At 44.8% G+C, this 22402-nt stretch overlaps 1 protein-coding gene across 1 annotated transcript in view; it reads left to right on the top strand.

Moving 5' to 3' along the window:
• Positions 1–22402, top strand: part of INPP5B (inositol polyphosphate-5-phosphatase B) — a 47021-nt gene that overhangs the window by 11860 nt on the left and 12759 nt on the right. Inside the window, 6 exon segments of the mRNA XM_027622022.2 lie at positions 15565–15661; positions 17049–17216; positions 18077–18178; positions 19418–19532; positions 19876–19992; positions 20771–20958. Coding sequence (XP_027477823.2) covers positions 15565–15661; positions 17049–17216; positions 18077–18178; positions 19418–19532; positions 19876–19992; positions 20771–20958 — 787 coding nt within the window.

Below are 22402 nucleotides of genomic sequence, written 5' to 3'. Positions count from 1 at the left end.
GAGCTCTGCACAGAAAAATCCTCAGGGACGGAAGGTTCAGGAAGAGAGGCATCAATATTTATTAGAGGGAAGACAGTGTTGGAACATAGAAGCTCACTGACTTGCATGTTTTCTTTGCTGCTTAAAATATACTGTAACAAATTTGTAGACTTTACTACCTATGATGCTTAGGTGGGCTGAAATTGGATGAATGATGAGGATTTGAACAAAGTGTGTGGCTAAGTGGCCTAGATGTTTTTTATTTTTATTTTCCTTATTGCACCTTGGTACAATATTAGATGTGTCTCTTGACTTTGCTCTCTTCCATCTATACAAGGAGAGCGAATGTTTGCCTCCTAAAAGGTCACCTCTGAATTATTTATTTATTTATTTATTTATTTAAAGATTTTATTTATTTGAGAGAGAGAGAGAGAGCATGAGCCGGGGGAGCAGCAGGCAAAGGGAGAGGGAGAAATAGACTCTCCGCCAAGCAGGGAGCCTGATGCGGGGCTCCATCCCAGGACCCTGGGATCATGACCTGAGCTGAAGGCAGACGCTTAATGACTGAGCCACCCAGGTGCCCTATTTATTTATTTATTTAAATATTTTTTATTTATTTGAGAGAGAGAGACAGCACGAGTTGGGGGAAGGGCTGAGGGAGAGGGACAAGCAGACTCCCTGCTGAGCGCAGGCTGGATCCCAGGACTCCGAGATCAAGACCTGAGCCAAAGTTAGATACTTAACTGACTGAGACACTCAGGAGCCCCTTTATTTATTTACTTCTAAAAATTTATTTATTTAGGGCGCCTGGGTGGCTCAGTTGGTTAAGCGACTGCCTTCGGCTCAGGTCATGATCCTGGAGTCCCGGGATCGAGTCCCGCATTGGGCTCCCTGCTTGGCACGGAGTCTGCTTCTCCCTTTGACCCAACCCCCTCTCATGCTCTCTCTCTCTCTCTCTCTCATTCTCTCAAATAAATAAATAAAATTAAAAAAATTATTTGAGGAGAGGGTCAGAGGGAGAGGGAGAGGGAGAACCTCTGAATTATTTAGAGGTGCTTTCGTTTGGGAAACGCATTCATGAATTGCAAATGCCCACTTCCCAGAGCTTAGAAACTGGCTGCTCTCTTCAGGGCTTATCCGAGGCTGGTTTCTTCCAGGTAACTACTCATCATCTTCCTTCCACCCTCCCTCCGGTTTCTTTTCTGTTAATACAGCCACTAAAAACCTTGGTCATCCTGGACTCTTCCCTCTCCTCTTCTAATAACCACATTCTGTCCATCTTTTTCTGCAATTTAAAAATTTTTGGAACATTAAAAAAAAAATTTTAAAGTCCCATGGTTCATGTAAGTAGCTTCTGACCTGAATGAACCCAGTGGTTTCCTTACAAGCCTGCCTAACCTTAAGCCTTCTTCTGCCTAGGGATTTCCTCAGACTCTAACTTTTATCGTACCTACTATTTTATATTTAATATTGTGCCACTTCCTGGTGTCCACAGAAAAAGTTCAGGTTCTTTTGCATGGCAGTTCAAGTCCTGCACAGCCTGGCTTCAGCCCCCTCTTATCTTATCTAGTCTTATCTGCCCCAACTCACCTTCATTTCCTCTTCTTCAAACTTGACTGCTTGTAATTTTTGGATAAAGCCCTTTGCTTCTTCATCTTTGTTGACTGCTCATTCAGCTACATTTTTTATAAGCTTAAACTTGCTGTTCTTAGCATTTTTGCTCCCCCCGCCCCATAAATGCCAGCCTGAATGCCTTGCACATCGGTAGGTGCTCAAAAATGTCTGTGGCTTTGAGGTACAGAGACCCGGGCAGTTCATCCCCTGAAGTGCTCAGTCAAGTGAGCAGCTCCTGGCCCCTTCCTCTCTGAGCACACTCTGAACTCCTCTCCCCTCCCTTCCTGGTCTGCTCTTGCACACTTCTCTTTTAGCTTTATCATCAGACCACAGACAGTTCACAGAAGGTCCAGCAAAGGGAGAGCCTGGAGGGAAAAAGTCACGTCATCTGTCCAATAGCCTGTCCCCACTACAATCTGTTGCTGTGAAGTGGTTGCCCTGGAGTCTTCCTCCTTGAAAGCTGAACTGGCCACGGTTAGTCCTTGCCAACCTAAGTCCGATTTGCACAGGGTGCAGATTGGAGTTTGAATCCAGGGCTTCTCGGTTTGCAGGACACAGGATGTGAAAGAAGAGAAAAGCAGAGAAAACGAAGAAGCATGGTTATTCGACTTTTTAGAAAGTAACAGAGCTGGGGCGCCTGGGTGGCTCAGTTGTTAGGCGTCTGCCTTCGGCTCGGGTCATGATCCCGGGGTCCTGGGATCGAGCCCTGCGTCTGGCTCCCCGCTCTGCGGGAGGCCTGCTTCTCCCTCTCCCGCTCCCCCTGCTTGTATTCCTTCTCTCACTGTCTCTCTCTCTGTGTCAAATAAATAAAATCTTCAAAAAAAAAAGAAAGTAACAGAGCTGTTTGGGTGGTGGCCAGGCTGAAATAGGAAAAATTGATTCTTTCCATTGTTTGTAATGCTGGGTGCCCTGTGTTACGGGCTTCTCTCCAGAGTTTCCTGCATTGTGCGCTATTTACTTAGCTCACCCTGCCTTTTCTTTTTTTTTTTAAATAGACTCCATGCCCCCACATGGGGCTCGAACTCACACGCCAAGATCAAGAGTTGCCTGCTCTTCCAACAAACAGCCAGCCAGGTGCCCCTAGCTCCCCTTTATCATAGAGTAAAATCCAAACTCTACATGGTATTCAAAGTCTTACACTTTGGCCATATATTACTAGTATATGTGTATTACTAACAAATCCTTTAAAATAAAAATTTGTTTATAAAAATGTATTACTGTGAACTATTATTATTATTAGCAATTACCATTTATTAAGTGCTTACTGTGGGTCAGTGGGGCTCACACTGTGCCACAAAAGTATAGGAAGAGGATGTCCATTTCTCAGATGGAGAGATTGAGGCTCAGAGAGGGTAGGTAACATGCCTGTGATCACTCACTGGTCAGTGACAGAGTTGAGAAGAGAACTCAGGTTGTTGGTTTGAATCTAATGCTTGAGCCCTAATCCTTCCGTCTCCCCTAATGCTTCTCAAACAAAACTTTTCCTACTTGTTTATACTACCTATTACTCCTTTTTTCTGAGGATACCATAATGCTATGTCTTTGCACTGAAATTGTTTCTTCTGCCATTATTGCTTTCTGAACTTCACATTTTTCTGATAGTTAGTATAGTTTACTTGTTTAAGAGCACAAACTCTGGACCCAGATTCCCTGGGCTTGAATCCCGGCTGTGCCATTTATTATCTGTATGTTCCAGGGCAAGTGACTTAACCTCTTTGTATTTACCTTCTGGTTTGTAAAGTGCAGATAATAGCACTTACCTGTTGGAGTAGCTGTGAAGATTAAATAAATGTAGAACATTTAAAACCATGCCTGGCATGTAGTAAGCCCTGAGTATTTGCTATTAATATTATTCACACTAATAGTACTATCACTGTTGTTATTAACACAGCCTGACTTGGATTCTGATTAGTTGGATCTGGATCTGTTTATCTCCCTGTCAGTTGAATGTGTCTCTTGCTGGTATGTGTTGCCATTTGAGGCTGCCAGAGCCCTGGGCATGGCCCCCTCTGTGTACACAGCACAGTGTCACTGATAAGCATTGAACCAACTCACTGCTGCCAGTTTGAATAATCAGGTATGTGGCTCCTTTGGTTTTGCCGGTTCTTCTTGTGTGCTGGAAGTGGAATGCGAAGGCCAGTGGCTGAGAAGATAGGAGGGGTCCTCTCAGACCTGTCTAGTAGACGCTCAGCAAGGGTAGGACATGATCTCCACCCAGCAATGACAGCCACACACCCACACACCCTGTGGACACCGTGGTAGTACTTTTGCTTTGTTATCCAAACAGACTCATAGAGTACTTATCTCTACGAGGTGATAGTTTCATTGAAGATGTTGTGCTCATGCTTGCAGAGGGGGACACTGTGGAGTCAGGCATATCTGGGTTTTAATGTCACTTGTGCCATTTACTGGCTTGGTTCTGTGTCCTTGGGCACGTCTGCTCTCTGCTGTGGGCCTCTGTGTCCTTATTTGCAAAATGAAACCAATAATTGGAAATAACAGAGGAAGCACTTAGGAAAATCCCTAGCGATTAGAGGGAACTTGATAAATGGTAGGCTTTATGATCAGAGCAGTGGGGGAATTAGGAGTGTTAGAGCTGGGGGAAAAAAGTGGTAGAGGGAAAGGAACTAACAGTTCCTGCACATCTGCTGTGTACCAGGCATTGTGCTAGGCTCTTGACCCACTTAGATTTCATTTGGTTATTCTTTGGCTTCTCTGTCAGTTTGGTGTTGTCGTCCGCATTTTACAAATGAGGAAACAAATTTAAGTAATTTGCTTGAGGTTTCATAGGAGGTAATGGATGCAGCCCGGTCAAAGAGCCAGGTCTGTTTTATTCCAAAGCCCAAGGCTTCTTTCCCCAAACACTCTTATTTCTCTTAAAGTGCCACACAAGTTCTGTGGACGAGAAGGTCTTCAGAAGTCGGAGAAATGAGACCGAGGACTAGCTTGGTGGTGGGAGTGGGGCTTCATGAGGGAGGGCGTAGGAGTGGAGGCTGGGCTTTGAAGCAGAGATGGCCGGCACGGAGGAGGGCCTTCCCCTGGAAGCAGGAGTGAGGGTGGCGCACACGGCCGTTTTGGCTGTTTCGATCGGGCTGTTTTTAGGTTGTGGAGCCGTGAGCTTGGCAAGGAGGGCCACTTTGCAAAGGGCCTCATCTTCCAGTTGGATCAGTTTGTACCTTAACCTGCAGGCCGCAGTGCAACACTGAAAGCTTTAGAGCAGGGAGATAGGAAATCAGAGTTCAGTCTGGCCACGTCCAGATACAAAGTGGGGAAGGGAGAAGGGGGAAGATCCTGGAGTGGGAGACTCTCACGGTGACAAGTAAGAAGAGGGTGGCCTGGGGGATGGCAGCCGTGGGAACGAAGTCAAAGACATCGGTGGCCGACCAGCTCTGGGGGCCCAGCGAGAGGGGTGAGCGGATGGCAGGATTGCACACCAGGCTGGCGGAGATGGGGCTGGTGCAGGTGACAAAGGGAGAGCTCAGGGAGAGGGCCCGGCAGTCAAACGACAGCTTTACCTGGGATGGATCAACACAGAATGTCTGGTGGAAATGTAGACAGCGGTGGGACTGTGCTCAGGCAGAACTGGACAGCTCTGTCTGTAGTGGACTGTGATGACTGAGGGTTCTTGTGCAAGAGAAGAGCACGACCTAGATCTGCACTGCTCACTGTGACGGCCACATGTGGCTATTTACATTTAATTTAGGTAAATAAAATAAGAAATCCAGTTTCTTGTTCGCTCTAGAAACATTTCAAGTGTTTCAGTGTGGCCAGCGGCTACCGTTTCAGGCAGTGGGCTTGTAAAACATTTCTGCCATCTTAGCAAGTTCTGTTGGACAGCACTGTCTAGATCTTGGGGAGTACCTACAGGTAACTAGGGGACCTGCAGGGGGAAATGGAGCAAGAGGGGGAGACAGGAGGAGCAACTGAATTAAGAAATAACGGTCCTGGGGGGAAAAAAGAAAGAAAAGAAAAGAAAGAATGTTGCTGCCTCTCGGACAATTCTCGAAAGAAGTCCGGTACTTGGGATTTGGGTTAGAATTTACTTTTTTTTTCCTTGTGTGATGTCCTGTTTGAGAAAAAGCCCCAACCCCAGGTCAGTGATAGGCCTGGCTACAAGATGTTGACATCGAGACCTTGCCTCCTCTCTTTGTTTTGTAGCTCTGGGCCTTCAATAGGCCTGGTTTGGCTTCTAGACCACCTTTTAGCCTTGCAGTGAGGGAGGGGCTCCAGTTAGCCATAGGAAAAGAAGACGGTAATCACAGAAGGCAGAGACACTGTTATCTCTGGTCAGTGGGCGAGTCCACGCTTAGAGAAGTTAGGTGATTTGCCCAAAGTTGTAGAGCTAGTGAGTGGCAGAGTCAAAAATGGAACCTGGGTCTTTGATATTGATGTATATAAATAAAATACACATTGTAACTAACTTGGGTGGCTCAGATGGTTGAGCGTCTGCCTTCGGCTCGGGTCATGGTCCCGGGGTCCCCGGGTCCCGGGATCGAGTCCCGCATCGGGCTCCTGACTCAGTGGGGAGTCTGCTTCTCCCTCTCCCTCTCCCCCTGCTCATGCACTTCTCTCTGTCTCAAATGAATAAATAAAATCTTAAAAAAAAAGTATTTGAAAGTGCCTGTAAGCAAAAAGCAAAAGAAGTCCTACCACGGAGAAATGACTACTGTCGACCCTTTGGTGTCTCCCCGTCCAGGCTTTCCAATGTGTATGTGTATGTGTCTATAAAATGTATAGGGATATTTAGAAGTGTGTTTTATATGTACACAGACATACACTCTAGTCCTTTCTGATGTGTGTAGCGATGTCAGGCCATGTTCTTAACTGCCATCTTCAATCCCTTATCAGCAGTTCTGAAGTCCTTAAAGCTCCAAAGACTGAAAAAATGTTTTTTGCAAGTTTGGCCCAAGCTCAGTTTGGCAGTAAGACTCGCTTGAACTGACAGGAGGCTATTTATAGGCTTTATTTATCCCATCGCATATTACTACTCCTAAGTTGCACTGTGGAGATATTAAAGTGTTTGATTCCTTGGTGTCGCCTCAGACTCTGCTAGGGGGTGTTGTATTACAGGCAGCATAGGTAATGTATTAGCTTTCTAAAATCCCCCAAATTCTGGGTTGCCCAGGGTCGCTTAGTCAGTTGAGCATCTGCCTTCAGCTCAGGTCATGATCCCAGGGTCCTGGGATCCGGTCCTGCATCGGGCTCCCTACTTAGCAGGGAGTCTGTTTCTCCCTCTCCCTCTGCCTGCCTGTCTGCCTGCTGTGTGCCCCCCCAATCTATCAAATAAATAAATAGAAAGTCTTAAAAAATAAATAAAATCCCCTAAATTCTGAATTCCAAAGTACACTTGGCCCCAAGGGTTTTTAGATCAGGGACTGGGGATCTGTTTTAGGCTCTGTTGCGGCTTGGGCGAAGGAAGGGGCCTCCGGGGCAGTGTTGTCTGTTTAGCCAGGCATGGGAGAGGGGGTGTGGTTCTGTAAGCTGTACAGTGCAATGCGCAGAATTTGCAAGAACAACACCTCTGCAGTTTTATACACCCAGACCAAACTGTTACTATGGTTGACCTACTTCCTCCGTAGGCTCTTAACAGGGACATGGTTTCACTTGTAGCTGTGAAAGGTGGTCATCAGGAAAACACCCAGGGGGCACCTGAGTGGCTCAGTCAGTTAAGCACCTGTCTGTTGCCTTCGGCTGAGGTCATGATCCCAGGGTCCTGGGATTGAACCCCGCATCGGGCTCCCTGCTCCGTGGGGAGTCTGCTTCTCCCTCTCCCTCTGCCCACCCCTGGCTCATGCTCTCTCTCTCACTCTGCTCTCTCTCTCAAACAAATAAAAATCTTTAATTAAAAACAAAAAAATTGAATTTAAATAAAAATAAATTAATTTAAAAAAACACCCAGAAATGACACCCTGTGGCTCTTTGTTCAGTGTGTGTCTACTGGCTGCCTGATATGTTCCGTAAATTGTGGTAAGCCGAGGGCTACAGAGAAAGCATCAACTCCTCCTTCCAAGAAGCTTGTGGTCTAGCTAAAGAAGGAAGGCAAAAAGAGTTAAACACAGTTACGGTTCCATTATGATAAATGCCTTGACAGAGGCAAACCCTGGGTGTGTGAAAATACAGGGGCCAGAGGAGACCTTTTGAAGGAGGTGAATCCGGAGCTGAGTCTGCAAGGATGACTGAAATTCACCCCATGAAGATGGGATTGGGGGGTGGTTTGGGTCGGGGGTGGGGGTGAGGAGGCAGCATCTAAAGAGAGAAATAGTTTTGCTGTGACTGGATTGGCGGGGGTTGGCAGGAGATGGGGCTGGAAAGGGAGTCTGGGCTAATTACAAAGGTCCTTGTATGTAATACTCAGAGGTTTGGGGTTTATTGCACAGGTGATAGAAGTTATCCTGGGATTTGAGGCACAGGAATGACCTGCTCAGATTTGTGTTTTCTTCTAGGTGGTGGCAGAATGGACTGGAGGGGGAGATAACGGAGGCAGGGAAATCACTGAATGTGCTTTCCAGAAACCGTAAGGGCCTAAACTAAGGCATGACCATAGGGATAGGGAAGACGGTCAGGTATAAAAATATTTAGGAGAGAAGATTTATAGGACTTGGTGGACAAACATGGGAAGAAAGGAAAAACCCAGATGTCAGCTGTTAGATTGGCTGACAAAGGAATGGAGATCTGAGGTTGGAAAAAGGGCAGAGCGTGAGTAGGGAAGCAGGAGAGGAGGAAGGACAGGAAGCTGTGGTCAAAAAGGAACCATGGGGCTGCCTGATGGTAAATTTGGTAAAGAGCCACTGACAGCCAGCTTCCGTGCTAGATTCAGGGGAGAAGAGATTCCGAGAAGACTGCCCTGTGGCTGGAAATCCCCCAAATCATGCCTTAAAATTTCCATGCACAGAGGGAGGAATGAAGATGTTCTCGTCCTTGCCGGACTGGGTCCTGCGGCAGACACGGTGATATAGGTCTGCAGGGTGATTTTCCAGTCCATTCATGGACGGAAGCTGAATCCATAGGGACACACCCCTTGTCCCCAGGAGATGTCCTTTCGGTCTGGCTGTTAGTAGGAACTGTGCCCCAAAAACAAGACCCCTAGAAAGCGCTGATATAGGAACAGAGCTCTGCCCCTTAGTCCGTAATTTGCCTTGGCTCCTTATAAAGCCCCATGAGATATTTATACAGAAGTTCCTACTTTGTAGATGAAGAAACTGAGACCCAAAGAAAAGAAGGAACTTGTCACACAGGAAGATAATGGTACAACTAGGCTTCAGCTTACGTTTCCTGATACTTCCATGCATTTAACACATCGAGTACTTACTATAAGCCAAGTGCTGCTCCAGGTCCCTGGGAAAGAGCATGAAGACAAGGCCCCTGTCTTCCAGAGCTTACCTTTCAGTGGACATAGCCTCCAATAAGCTGAGGAATACTTATGAGAGATAATATCAAATGGTATTAGTACTAAGAGGAAAAATGTAACAGGATTGTGGTTCCCAGTTGGTGTGCTGTGGCTCCCCAGCACCGTGTAGGGAATTCACAGGGCCACAGGGGAACATTTCAAGGTTCGGAAGGAAATACAGAGATACCTGTCAGTCTGCTGGAACACGAACCTTCTAGCTCGACTTTGTTCACAGTTTCAACATTAGATGGTGCTGCATTCCTTTTGATGACATGGTATCTTTGCAAAACTGGATTTGGGGTGGTTGCTGGGATCAAAAGCAAGTACCAGGCAAAAATCAGTGTGGCACATCGTAGGTGGTGTCCCTTCGGATTCCAAGGCTTGAGAGGGTGTGCGGTACGCAACAGGCACACACCTCTCTTTAGTCGGTAATTGTGGTTATTTCAAATGAAATAGAAATAGTATTTTTTTCCTTCTATTTATGTGTATTTCAAACTGCTACTTAAGTTGTTAGGACTTAAATACTTCGTGATTTTATTTTGGCCCTAACTACTTCAATGGCACTGGTAGGTATTTTGGCCTCGAGGCTCTTTTGAAAAAAAATCACTGAGATAGTAAGGGTGCTGTGAACAGAGGAATTTAGGAAGCTCTGAAGTAAGGGGATAGAGTGACGTGGGCTGGTGGGGGGCTGTTTAAATAGGGTGGCAGAGCCTCTGACATCTGAGCAGAGGCCTGAAAGAAATGGAGTGAGTCATGTGGAGATCTGAAGGAAAAGCTTTCCAGGCAGAGGGACCCGCAAGGGCGAAGTCCCTGACTTGGGAATGAGCTTGACATGCTCCAGGAACAGCAGGAAAGGAGGTGTGGCCAGAGCAGACTGAGTGAGGGAGAGTGCAGTGGATGGGGGCCAGAGAGGTGTGGGGGCCAGGTTAGGGAGGGCCTTATCAACTCTCTCAGGGGGCCAAATTTCATTCTGAGGTGTGGGAAGCGATTCGAAAGTTTTAGGCAGAGAAGTTAATTCGTGTGACATAGTGATAACACCTTCTTTTCACTCTGGCTGCTATCTGGAAAACTAACGACAGGAGTGTGTAAGCGTGGAAGTCAAGAACAGTTAGGAAGCCGGTGTGGTGAGAAATTCCAGGTATATTTCTGAAGGTAGAACTTGGCTGAATTGCTGATGAATTAGGTGTGGGAGTAAGGGGAAAAAAGAGGAGTCACAAGTGAGTCTCAGGTTTTTATTCTGCACAGCTGGTCCAATGATGGTGCTATAAACCCAGCTGAAGAAGCCTAAGGAGGGGAAGCAGCATAGAACAACCTGGAGCTCAGGTGAAAGGTTGGAGCTTGGAGATTGGGAGTGGTCAGCATGTACGTGGTTTTTAAAACTGTGAGGCTAAGTGAGATCACCTGGCTGGGGAAGAATGTAGCTGGAGAAGCGGTCTAGTGCCAGGGGCTTTGCCCGGACTCATTCCTGGGGGTGAGGCGTGGGGTGTGTGGAGAAAAAAAGGAGCCTTCAGAAACTAAGGGAAGTATTTACCGGGGGAGAGAATGGTTTCTATCAAGAGCTACCGAAGAGGTTGGAGTGGACTTAGCTGAAAACTGCGAACTGACCGCTGGATTTGGCAACATGAAGGTTATCAGTAACCTTAACACAGCGGTTGTGGTAGAGTAGTGGGGAGTTAGGCTCCACCTCTTTGAAGGCAAGAGTATTCTTCGTAGCAGATTTGTCTTTTCTCCTCCGTTTATTTTTATTTTTATTATTTTTAAAGATTTTATTTATTTATTTATGTATTTATGTATTTATTTATTTATTAATTTGACAGAGCAAGAGGGAGAAGCATGCTCCCTGCAGCGCAGGGAGAGCGATGTGAGGCTCCATCCCAGGCACCTGGGATCATGACCTGATCATGACACTTAACTGACTCAGTCACCCAGGCGCCCCAAAGCAAAGTTTATTGAGTGATAGTAAAGTGATAGTACAAAGCCCCCGAAGAGGCAGGGGACCCAAGACGGTTGCCTCCATTTATTTTTTTATTCAATTATTAATAGCAGTATGGATTGATGGTTATTTCTTTTATACTTGGAATTATAATCCAATATTGCTTTATTTCGTTGTTCAAATTGTTCCAGCTGTGACCATTGGAGCTCTTTCAGTTGGCTTCTGTGTCCATTTGACATACCCTCATCATTGTGGGTGTTTTTATTTTGGGAGTTTTTTTGAGTACTTTCTTGATTTCTGGCACTAGAAGATGCTCCATCTTGTATATTTCCTACCCCAGTCCTAAAATAACCATATCTCAAGGAGCCCCGGTTCCTTTTATTGGAGAATGGTATTGGAAATCGAGATTGGGCATTAAAGAGTGGTCCTTGCTACTGGTGTGTCCTTGCTTCTAGGCTCTCCTAGCTGATGGAGCAAGGAAATGTATGTGTATATACTTAAATGTGTGTATCTTTATATTTCTATATGTAAGCATATGTATCTATATTAGGTAAACATGAACTCATGCTGATATCTCCAACTCTAACCCATCACCACATGGATCATTCTAGCCCCTTCCCCTTGTTTACCTGGAATCTCCCACTCCAACAATGAGAAACCTGGCTCCCACAATCCTCTCTCCATTTTCTTAAGTGTTAAATTTCAGGATCCATGTATAGCGGCTTCAGAATTGATAACCCATATCCCCGTGGGTAGCATCGTTATCAGCCAGAGGAGAGTTCTTATGAACAGTTCCTTTTGCCTTTAGTCTTACAGAGTCCACTCATTTCCAAAGCTATTTAGCTCAGCACTTTTTTCTTCTATCCCCCGTCACTGAGGCTGTTTCAGACATTTGTAATATAGTTAGATTCTTTTGTCATTTTCTCATTTCACTCCAGGATCCTTTGATCTCCAAAATGATTTTTTAAAAATTTGCATACATTACTCTGTGCTCTAAAGTTCTATGGGTTTTGAAGCCTATGGGTAGTGTCATGTATCCACCATTACAGCTTCTCACAGAATAGTTTCACTGCCCTAAAAAGTCCCTTGTGCGGCACTTACTTAATTCTTACCCACCCACTGAACACCTAGTAACCATTCATCTGTTTACCATCTCTAGAGTTGAAATCCTACAGCTTGGAGCCCTTTCTTTTTTTTTTTTTTTTTTTTTTTAAAGATTTTATTTATTTATTTGAGACAGAGAGAATGAGAGAGAGAGAGCACATGAGAGGGGGGAGGGTCAGAGGGAGAAGCAGACTCCCCGCTGAGCGGGGAGCCCGATGCGGGACTCGATCCAGGGACTCCAGGATCATGACCTGAGCCGAAGGCAGTTGCTTAACCAACTGAGCCACCCAGGCGCCCCAGCTTGGAGCCCTTTCACAGTGATTTCTTTCACTTAGCAATATGTATTTAAGATTCATTCATGTTTTTCTGTGACTTGGTGACTCATTCTTTTTTATTGCTGAATAATATTTCATTATATATATATATATACCATAGTTTGTTTATTCAGTCATCTATTGAAGGACATCTTGGTTGCTTTCAGTTTTTGATGAGTATCAATAAAGCTGCTGTAGGGATGCCTGGGTGGTTCAGTCAGTTAAGCGTCTGACTTCGGCTCAGGTGGTAATCTCAGGGTCCTGGATCAAACCCTGCGTTGGGCTCTGCACTTAGCGGGGAGTCTGCTTGTCCCGCTCCCTCTTCCTCTGCCCTTCTCCCCCTCTCTCAAATAAATTAATTTAAAAAGAAAGTTATGTGCAGGTTTTTATATGGACATAAACTTTCAAATTGATAAATATCTAGGAGTGTGATTGCTGGATCATATGGTAAGGCTGTTTATAGCTTTGTAAGAAACTATCAAACTGCTTTTGCAAAGTGGCTATACCATTTCCCATTCTTACAATCAGTAAATGAAAGTTACTGTTGTTCCACATCCTTGCCAGCAGTTGGTATTGTCAGCTTTTTGGACTTTAGCCATTCTTAAAGGTTTCCCATTATGCCATTCACTAACTCAGGTACCTTGGTTCTCTAAGCTTTAGAGTTCAGTGAGAGTAAAGCAAGAGAGGTAGAATACAGTTGGGGATTTGGTTCTCAGAAATAATTTGGTTAACCATGGAGTTGTAGAATTCTAGAAACAAGTTCTGCCTTATTTCTGTTGTATGCTGAAGACAATGGGAAGATGACCTGAAACATTCCAAAAGAATGCTACAGACTTGAGCTTAGATGTTACATATTTATATAAGACACATAAGGAATCCATGTTCATCCAGTATTTTCTGTTGAATTGTTGAGTGATTGAACTGCTTATTATGTGCTGGCTGGTGTGCTGGATGATGGGGATGCAGTGTTGAATAAATCAGACATAGTCCTGTCCTCAATAAGCTTACAGTCTAACTGGAGAACAAACATTATAATACACAACAGTTGAGGCTATAATGAGACATACAGGGAGCTATGGGAACACCAGTGGCAGGGCATCTGACCTGATCTAGGGGGAGTTAAAGAAGGCATCTTAGAAGGAGTGAGCTCTGAGATGTGGTCTATGGCAGGGCTTGGCTAAGTACAGTCCGTGGGCCCAATCTAGCTCACTGCCTGCTTTTTTACAGCCTGTGAGCTAAGAATAGTTTTTATAGTTTTTTTTTTACTTTAAAAAAATTTTTTTTATTGTTATATTAATCACCATACATTACATCATTAGTTTTTGATGTAGTGTTCCATGATTCATTGTTTGCGTATAACACCCAGTGCTCCATGCAGAGCGTGCCCTCTTTAATACCCGTCACCAGGCTAACCCATCCCCCCACCCCCCTCCCCTAGTTTTTATAGTTTTAAATGTTTGAAAGAATTAAAAGATTCCTATTTTGTGACATGTAAAAATTATGTAATCTTCAGATTTCAATGTCCATAAATAAAGTTTTCCTGGAACACAGCCACGCTCGTGGCTCCTTTACACTATGACAGCAGGGTCAAATCGTTGTGGTGGAGGCGGTATGAAAAGTTTGCTTACCCCTGGCCTGGGATGTGTAGGAGTTAGCTGTGTAAAGCAAAATGAAAGAAGGAAGTGGGTTTCTGATGGGATGGCAGTGTAACTGTAGTAACTTTAATATGCATAGACTATGGCATTCAAGGAGGTGGGAAACCAGGGGATTATGGTGAGAGGTGCAGGTGGGATCCAGACTGGAGGGAAACTTGGCAGCCATACTGGGAGGTTTGAGTTTATTCAATGGGAAGCTCTTAAAAGGTCTTAAGTGATGTGATTAGCCTTCCTTTTTCAAAAAATCCTCTGGCCACAGTGTAGAAATTGGGTCAGAGATGGTGGGGTGAGAAAGGAGGCCAGGAGATTAGTTTGAAGTCATTCCAGGGAGATGTTGGTAACGCGGGCTAATAGGGCCACATTGGAATATATATATATATATATATCTTTAAAGATTTTTATTTATTTGACAGAGAGAGAGACAGTGACAGGGATCACAAGCGGGGGCGGGGGGAGTGGGAGAGGGAGAAGCAGGTTCCCCGCTGAGCAGGGAGTCTGATGTGGGGCTCGATCCCAGGACCCTGGGATCATGACCTGAACTGAAGGCAGACGCTTAACGATTGAACCACCCAGGTGCCCTGGAATATATTGATTTGGGAGGCATTCAGGACACAACATTGAAAGGCCGTGGTGATTGATTGGAGGTATTGAAATATCATTATTTTCATATTTCAAATTGTGTGTGTGTGTTCTTGTTCCTGTGAATGCATGGTCAAAAAATCCATGTTTAGTAATAGTCTTCAGGGCAGAATTCTTCCGTGATGGTTCATGCCTCCAGTGCTCCTTAACTTGTGTGTTGAAACAGCCCCTTTCTGTGGCCTCTCCATGCTGTTTTCTGTGGACAAGAGATTTGGCTTTTAAGGAGCAAAGAAGCTATTGGCAGATTACTTTTTCTTTTCAGGTTTATCTTGGTTTAACAACTGTCCCAAAGTATTTATTTATTAAAAGTCCTTGGTTTGCTCTTTGGTTTTTGAGGGAATTTATTAACAGTGACAAGCACTCCCTATTCTCTAGAGCACTTAGACCCTTTCCAGTGTCAGATCTCTGACCCTTGCCTCTTTCCTCCTTGAACTTGAAGTCCCACTTGGAGTAAATGGAAATGAGATCACTATCTTATATTTCATAATATGCTGTATGGCTTCCAAAGTGCTTATTTACATGTCAGCTATTTGATCCCAGCAGTAAACCTGTGATAAGGGCAGGACAGGTCAAGTCACCGAGGTTGAGAGAGGTTAGATGACTTGCCTGAAGTCAGAAGGCCAATAAATAGTAGAGCTGGTGATGGAACTTAGGTCTGCAGATTGCACAGTTTTATTCTTTCTGTAATGCATTCTGTCTCTAAGAAAAGGGAGTCAGACCAGCTGGGATAGTTATGTTTTCAGAAGTAAAGATCTCTGGATGAAATGCTTGTTTTTTTCGCCCTCTCTCTTGTGCTCCACAAGCCACCACCATCCGCCTTTCCTATGCTTTCAAGCACTATGTGCACAACCAGTGATCTCTAGACAACAATTGGAGAAGCTGTGGTCTCTATGTTAAAGTCTGTGTAAGCATGTTTTCATTCCTTCCACCTCCCCTTAGGTGTTTCTGACTTTGATGATTCGAGGTCAGATAAGAGAGGCCTGCTTGTGGACCCAAGCTCTTGGGGTCAGGATACACCAGACAACTTGCTCACAAGGTAATGCAGCTGTCCCTTCATTTGTACTTCCTAAGGCCAAAGTTTCCCTCAGTATAGAACTGAGACCATTACTATGCGTGATGTAAGTTGTCCCAGGGTAGCTGGTTTAAGAAATGTTGGACATTTATTGAGCATTGACTGTGTATGCCAGCCACCATGCTCTTACCTGGATTATCTTATGTTAACCTAAAAGATAGGTACCATTGTGTTCTTTGTTTTACAGCTACAGAAACAAGTGAAGAAGAGACTTTATATAATTTACTCAAGATCCAGAACTAGCAAGTAGCCCATCTAGGATTTGAAACTGGCAGTCTAACTCTACCTTAGAAATGTAGATTAGAAACATTTTTCTTTCTCCCTCCCATTCTTTTAGGAGTTTCCTGACTCTGAAGATACTTTTTTTTTTTTCTGTTTTTATTTACTTTCTTTTTTTTGCTGATGTGCTATCATATTTAGTCTGTACACCAGTGCCCCCTACTGCTCATAGGCCAAAATCATCTGGTCGAGATAAAAAACTTGCTTGTTTGTGTCAGTATTTTTATGCACTTAAGCAGCAAGGAACAATCCCTGAACTTTAAATGTAGCTAGATCTGTCATTCTCAGTTCACTTTGAGCCTTTTTGATAGACATAGACACATTTTTACGTAGCTGTAATTAGTATGTACCTGAGGATATAATATCAGATACTTAGGTGGTCTTTATTCAGGGCCAGAAGTTGTTGAAAGTGCTTTATGTATCTTAATTCATTAAGTAATGTTCAGCAAAAGTTTCTCGCACTTTTATTAGGATTCTGTTAGATAAATGTGTCAAATTTTAAATTTTGCTTAACTTTAAATGTTGGCATTTGAATGATTTTTAGTTTGACTATTAAAACTACACAAATAATCATGAAATATAAACTTTCATTGCTCTTCTTTTATTTCAGATTATTCCTGTGGAATAGAGATACAGTAGAATTGTCAAGTCAAAGGATCTGGACAGTTTTATAAGTCTCGTTACATGAGGCAGTAGGGTCTAGAAAGAGTACTGTCAAAACTGGGTTCTAATCCATAGTCTGCTGCCATCCAACTGGGTGGATCATTGATGATGCTAGATCTCATTTTTCTTATTTGGAAAAGGAAGTGATTAGATCAGAATGTCTTCAAGGTCCCCTCTGATCTGAGCTCTCTATCAGAAAATCTCCGACCATTGTGCTATACAATCAACAACATATAAGTTTACTTAATTGCACATAGACATAGTGGGGTTTTTTTTAGTAAATACATTTGACTTTGGCCTCGTTCATCTTCTGTGACTCAGACAGTTGTGTGTGGAAGCTTCAGGTTCATGTATTTTGTCATGGGGGACTCATCAGAATTGATAAATTCTTGTCTCTCTGTTTTTCTAGACAGAATAAATCCAAGTATGAAATCACCGACATGGTTCGCTCCTCCACTATCACGGTATCAGACAAGGCTCACATTTTATCCATGCAGAAGTTCGGGCTACGAGATACAATAGTGAAATCCCGTCTAGTGCAGAAAGAAGAGGATTATACCTATATCCAGAACTTCAGGTAGCTACCTGGGCAGACTGTTTTCAAAGCAAAATGATCATTCAGCTCTCTGAAATTTCAGCACCCCCACCACCGCCCCCATACTCTGGATTTGTAAGTAGATCCTTCTACAGAATCTCCCCCATCATTCTCTAAATGACCATTTCCTTTCAGTCTTCATGAGCAGCCGTTTGTTCTGTGTCTTGCCTGGACAGGCACAGTCACACAATTTGCAAATAGTCACGGGATTATTTGAAGAGGTATATAGGACAGAAGAAGGAACGATATCCTGAAATTTGTGTACCCCTTGGGGATTCTGGGCCTTTGAAGAAAGTCATTTAAACTGAAGTTAGTGAATTGAAGGTAGTGTTTGGTAATGTTTTTAGACAGGATTACTGAAAGTTAAATGAATAGAGGTTGCAGGATTCTGCTAGATCTTTTTAAATCAGTGCACGGGGACTATAACACAAAGTGACATTGCTTCCAGGTATATAAACAGTCAATTATGGTGAACACTGCTGTTGTTTTCCTTCTGAAGGTAATTACCGAGGTACTTTTTGTTGTTTTTTCATTTCCCTAGCACACACACAGTAAGGAATCATTTTGTGGATAATGATTCTCTAGTGGCTGCCAAAGCTAAATAGGAATGTTCCCAATAGCCCTACCCTGTTTGAAGTTATCACAAAAACAACAGATACCGTGGCAGACTGCAAGTCCCCCTTTGGTGCCACAGTCCTCGGTCCAGGTCAGGTGTGACATTTGTTAGGTCTTAAACTTTGACTCCAGGGAGACTGAAACTGGGCAAAGTCAGCGTAGGGTGCTTTCCCCGGTCATCTCCATATAGCCCTCCCAGGTGACTCATCAGTTCTCTCTGCTGACAGGTTTTTTGTGGGAACATACAATGTGAATGGCCAGTCCCCCAAAGAAGGTCTCCGGCCCTGGCTAAGCCATGGGATCCCGGCCCCAGATGTGTACTGTGTGGGGTGAGTGCTTCTCTTCTCAGTTCTGCCTCTCCATCTCTGAAAAGTGTAGCTGGGCGGAAGGGACAGGGACGTGAATGTATAGCTGAGTCTTCACAGCAGGGGAAGGAATTGAAAAATGAGCATGTGCTTAATAACAGCTGCCTCTCTGTTTGATGTTCTTCCTGGAAGTAAACACACTTCTGGCACCGTTAAAGTGATGTGCTTGGCATTTAAATGCTATTATTTAATTTTTAGTGCAGCTCTCTGTTAAAATCACTACACCTCGAACTGTCTACTTAGACATTCAACACTTTGTTTGGTCACAAAGCAAAAATATCTTTTGCCAGGGAAGGAAGGTTAGCTTTACTTATTTATTTATTTTTAAGATTTTATTTGTTCATTGGACAGAGAGAGAGAGTACAAGGACGGGAGCGGCAGGCAGAGGGAGAGGGAGAAGCAGACTCCCTGCTGAGCAGGGAGCCCGATGCAGGACTCGATCCCAGGACTCCGGGATCATGACCTGAGCCGAAGGCAGACGCTTAACTGACTGAGCCACCCAAACACCCCAGCTTTATTTTTTTAATTTATTTAATTTATTTTTAAAAATTATTTAATTTTAAAAAATTATTTTAAATTTTTTGAGAGAGAGAGAGTGTGTGGGAGGGGCTGTGGGAGGAGCAGAGGGAGAGGGAGAGAGAGAACCCCAAGATGCGGGGCTTGATCTCAGGATCATGACCTGAGCCGAAATCAAGAGTCAGACACTTAACTGACTGAGCCACCCAGGTGTCCCAGGAAGGTTAGCTTTAAAAAAAAAAAAAAAAAAGTCCATCAGTCGGTCATTTTTTCCTTCCATACATATTATCTTCCTACCACTGTCCTAGGCCTGGGAATGGGGAGGGGGCAGCAAAGGAGCCTGTATGGTAAAGTGGGAAGGACCTAGAATTTGGAATTTATATAGACCTAGGCTTCACCCCCAGTTTGCCATATGGTGCTTGTGTGAACTAGTAGTCTCAGGTGTAAAATGGAGACACTTCTGACTGCTTCACGGGCTGGTTATGGAAAGGAAATGGGTGGCTGCTCATGAAAGCGCTGGTAGTTTCTTAGCATTTAGTCCCTTGGCTCCACGTATTTATTTTTCTCCCCTCTTGAGGGCCCTGCAGTTTAGCTAGAAAGTGAGGACACACGCGCCTAACCCAATCTGAGGACGTGTTGTCTTGCACATTACTCTTCTCTACTCTGACTGCTTGCTGCTTATTACAGGTTCCAGGAGCTTGATCTGAGTAAGGAAGCCTTTTTCTTCCATGATACCCCAAAGGAGGAAGAGTGGTTTAAAGCTGTATCAGAAGGTCTTCACCCAGATGCCAAGTATGCAAAGGTAAGCGAGGGGTCAGTGACCCTTAATTTTAGGTTGCCACGCAAGGAAATTCTAAGACCTGTCACCTTTATCATAAGCCCGTCCTAATTATTTCAATTCCAAGTTCTCCAAAAGAGGTTCTCTGGGTAGGAAAGATGCAGGTCTGGGCACCAGTAGGCTGTTCGGGTTATCCTGGAGCATGCTCGGTGAGCTGCACAGGTGATTACCCTGTGTTCCTACTGTGGAGAAGGAAACACATCAGTGTCCTCAGCCAGCTTCGAGACCACTTTTCCTCTGGGATAGTTCTTCCTGTTTTCGATTTCTAGTTCATGGCGTGACCGGAATGTTTGGCTCTGTTGTCCAGGTGAAACTCATCCGACTGGTGGGGATTATGCTGCTGTTGTATGTCAGACACGAACATGCAGCGCACATCTCCGAGGTGGAGGCTGAGACCGTGGGAACAGGAATCATGGGGAGGATGGTGAGTTTTCGGTTGGTATGCTTGATCCCTAAGGTTTTGGCCCTGCCTCTCATGATACTGTGACTGAGTGCATCCCAGGTTGAGGGTGCTGGTGTGACAAGATGAATGGTGCCCTCAAGCAGGGCTAGATGGAGCGGACCCCTTAGAAATTGTATTTTAGTGAGCTGCTGACTGATTTAGCATGTATCTGGGTCTACTCCACACCAGAGTTGATCTGTCCATTTCCCCCATGAAATAGCCTGCAGGAACTATGTTGGGAAACCAAGATACAGAAAGAACGCTGATCAGAAGTGTGCAATTTCTTCTTCTTCAGGCTCCTAAAGTCCTGCTTTTGGGTTCTCCTGCAAGAGCTTAGCTTCCTGTGGAGAAGGGCAGGCATGTGGTTTGCCTGTGATTTAGTGAAAAGTGGACTCGGCTTTGCCACTGACCGGCTAGTCACTCTGCTTTCTTTGATTTGTTTTCCTACCTGTTAAAATACCGACAGTAGGGGCGCCTGGGTGGCTTAGTCACTTAAGCGCCAGACTCTTGATTTCGGCTCAAGTCATGGTCCCAGGGTCGTGAGATCCAGCCCTGTGTTGGGCTCTGCGCTCAGCGGGGAGTCTGCTGGAGATTGTCTCTCTCCCTCTCTAAAAAAATTAAAAAATAAAATACGGACAGTAACACTGCTTCACTTAGCTCTCATGATTATTTTGAAGAGAAATCATGTTGAAAATGTGCAGATTTAAATGGCTGCCACCTTGAGGTTGTGAATTGGATTCTTTCGGGCTCTTTCCCGTAGGGTAACAAAGGAGGCGTGGCCATCAGGTTCCAGTTCCACAACACCAGCATCTGCGTCGTGAATTCTCACTTGGCAGCCCACACAGAAGAGTATGAGAGGAGGAACCAGGACTATAAAGACATCTGTTCTCGAATGCAGTTTTGTCAGATTGACCCAGGCCTTCCCCCTCTCACCATCAGCAAGCACGAGTGAGTCTGGGCTCAGACCCCAAGCAGTTCACCGCTCCGGCTATGCAGAGTTGGGCCCTCTCTGTTTCGTCAGGGAGGTGACTGGGAGAGGCTTCCCGCTGCCGGAGTGGGACCTCCAGCCAACGCTCACTTACACGCAGATTATGTCTCGTGGAAATGTTCCATGTCCTAACTTTTACCATCGGGCAGACCTCTAGAATCTTTCTCACACATCATTTGTCCCCAGAAAATGTGTCAGATTTATTTTAACGTGGGTCTGCCTTGATTAAACATCACGCGGAAAGTAAGCAAAGAGGGAGCGTCTCAAGTCCAGGTTTCAGAAGTGTGTTTTAGGATATTACGTGTCTGTTCTTTCCGGAAGCACATGTAATTGAGATTTGGACTGCAGTGGTCCGCCTTCACTTAGTGTCTTATACCTCTTGAGTCAACGTTACAAAGCTGCAGTTACAGCTGCTTGGAGCATCTTGGGCTAATCTTTGTTTTCTTTGTTTCGTTTATCTCTAAAACGTTCTGTATGTCTCAAATCAAGGCATATTAGAATTTCAGACCTTACAGTAACACTTGGAGCTTGTGCCACTTCTTTTAGAAAAAGGAAGAAGCCCTGAGGCCACGGTGTCTGCCAGGGAGTACACAGATGCAAGCTTATCCCGCCTGCTGCGGTGGCGGAACGGTCTTGAGCTCACTGGTGTTCTGGAAGCTGACAGGACGGTTTTCCTTCTCCAGGGAACCTAGCAGGGAGTGTGTCTTCCGTCCTGCTGGACCTCCAGCACCCTAGTTTGGAAGGTTGCAGCTTGCATGTCGGTTTCTCTGCTTTTAGCTTGTGGATGCATTTATTTTGGTGCGTGTATCCTGCTGTGCGGGTTCTCTAATGATCCGGCTGTGGGCTTCAGATGGCGCAGTATTGGACTTTATGGGCTGTGCACCGTCATCTGGGAATGTCCAGTTACCCTTCTCCCGAAGCAGCAGGTGTGATAAAACACCTGTCACACTTTGCAGAAAGAGCCAACCGATGATACAGCAGGCGTTAAACCCAGACTCCACTGTATAGGTTGAACTTTGTTTCAGAGGAACTCAATTCTAGAAACAAAGGCTGAGAGTGTGTTTTGTGGACTGTCATGTGCATGGAGGCGACATCATGGCGTCATCTGGTTTGGGGCCCCCGAGCTACCAACATGACTCCTAGTATTTGATCTTTTGTGCCTCTTCCCAGGAATGAGGTAAATGGTTGTCTTGCTTTTAGATCTCATTAGACTATCTTTCCAACCACACAGCGTAAAACAGTCCAGGACAACTCAAGGCTGTTTCTGATGAACCTGGAGCAAAGGGTCACTGAGTAAGCAGCATGTTAGCCGTGATGTGAAATGGGGCGGCAAGAGAAAAGATTTCCCGAACAGCAGAGTCACTTCCCTCCCAGCTCCCAAGAAGCTGAGCCTCAGGGCCCTTC

Source organism: Zalophus californianus, chromosome 4 (genome assembly GCF_009762305.2).
Source record: "Zalophus californianus isolate mZalCal1 chromosome 4, mZalCal1.pri.v2, whole genome shotgun sequence".
NCBI lineage: Eukaryota > Metazoa > Chordata > Mammalia > Carnivora > Otariidae > Zalophus > Zalophus californianus.
This window is presented reverse-complemented; position numbering and strand designations above follow the sequence as displayed.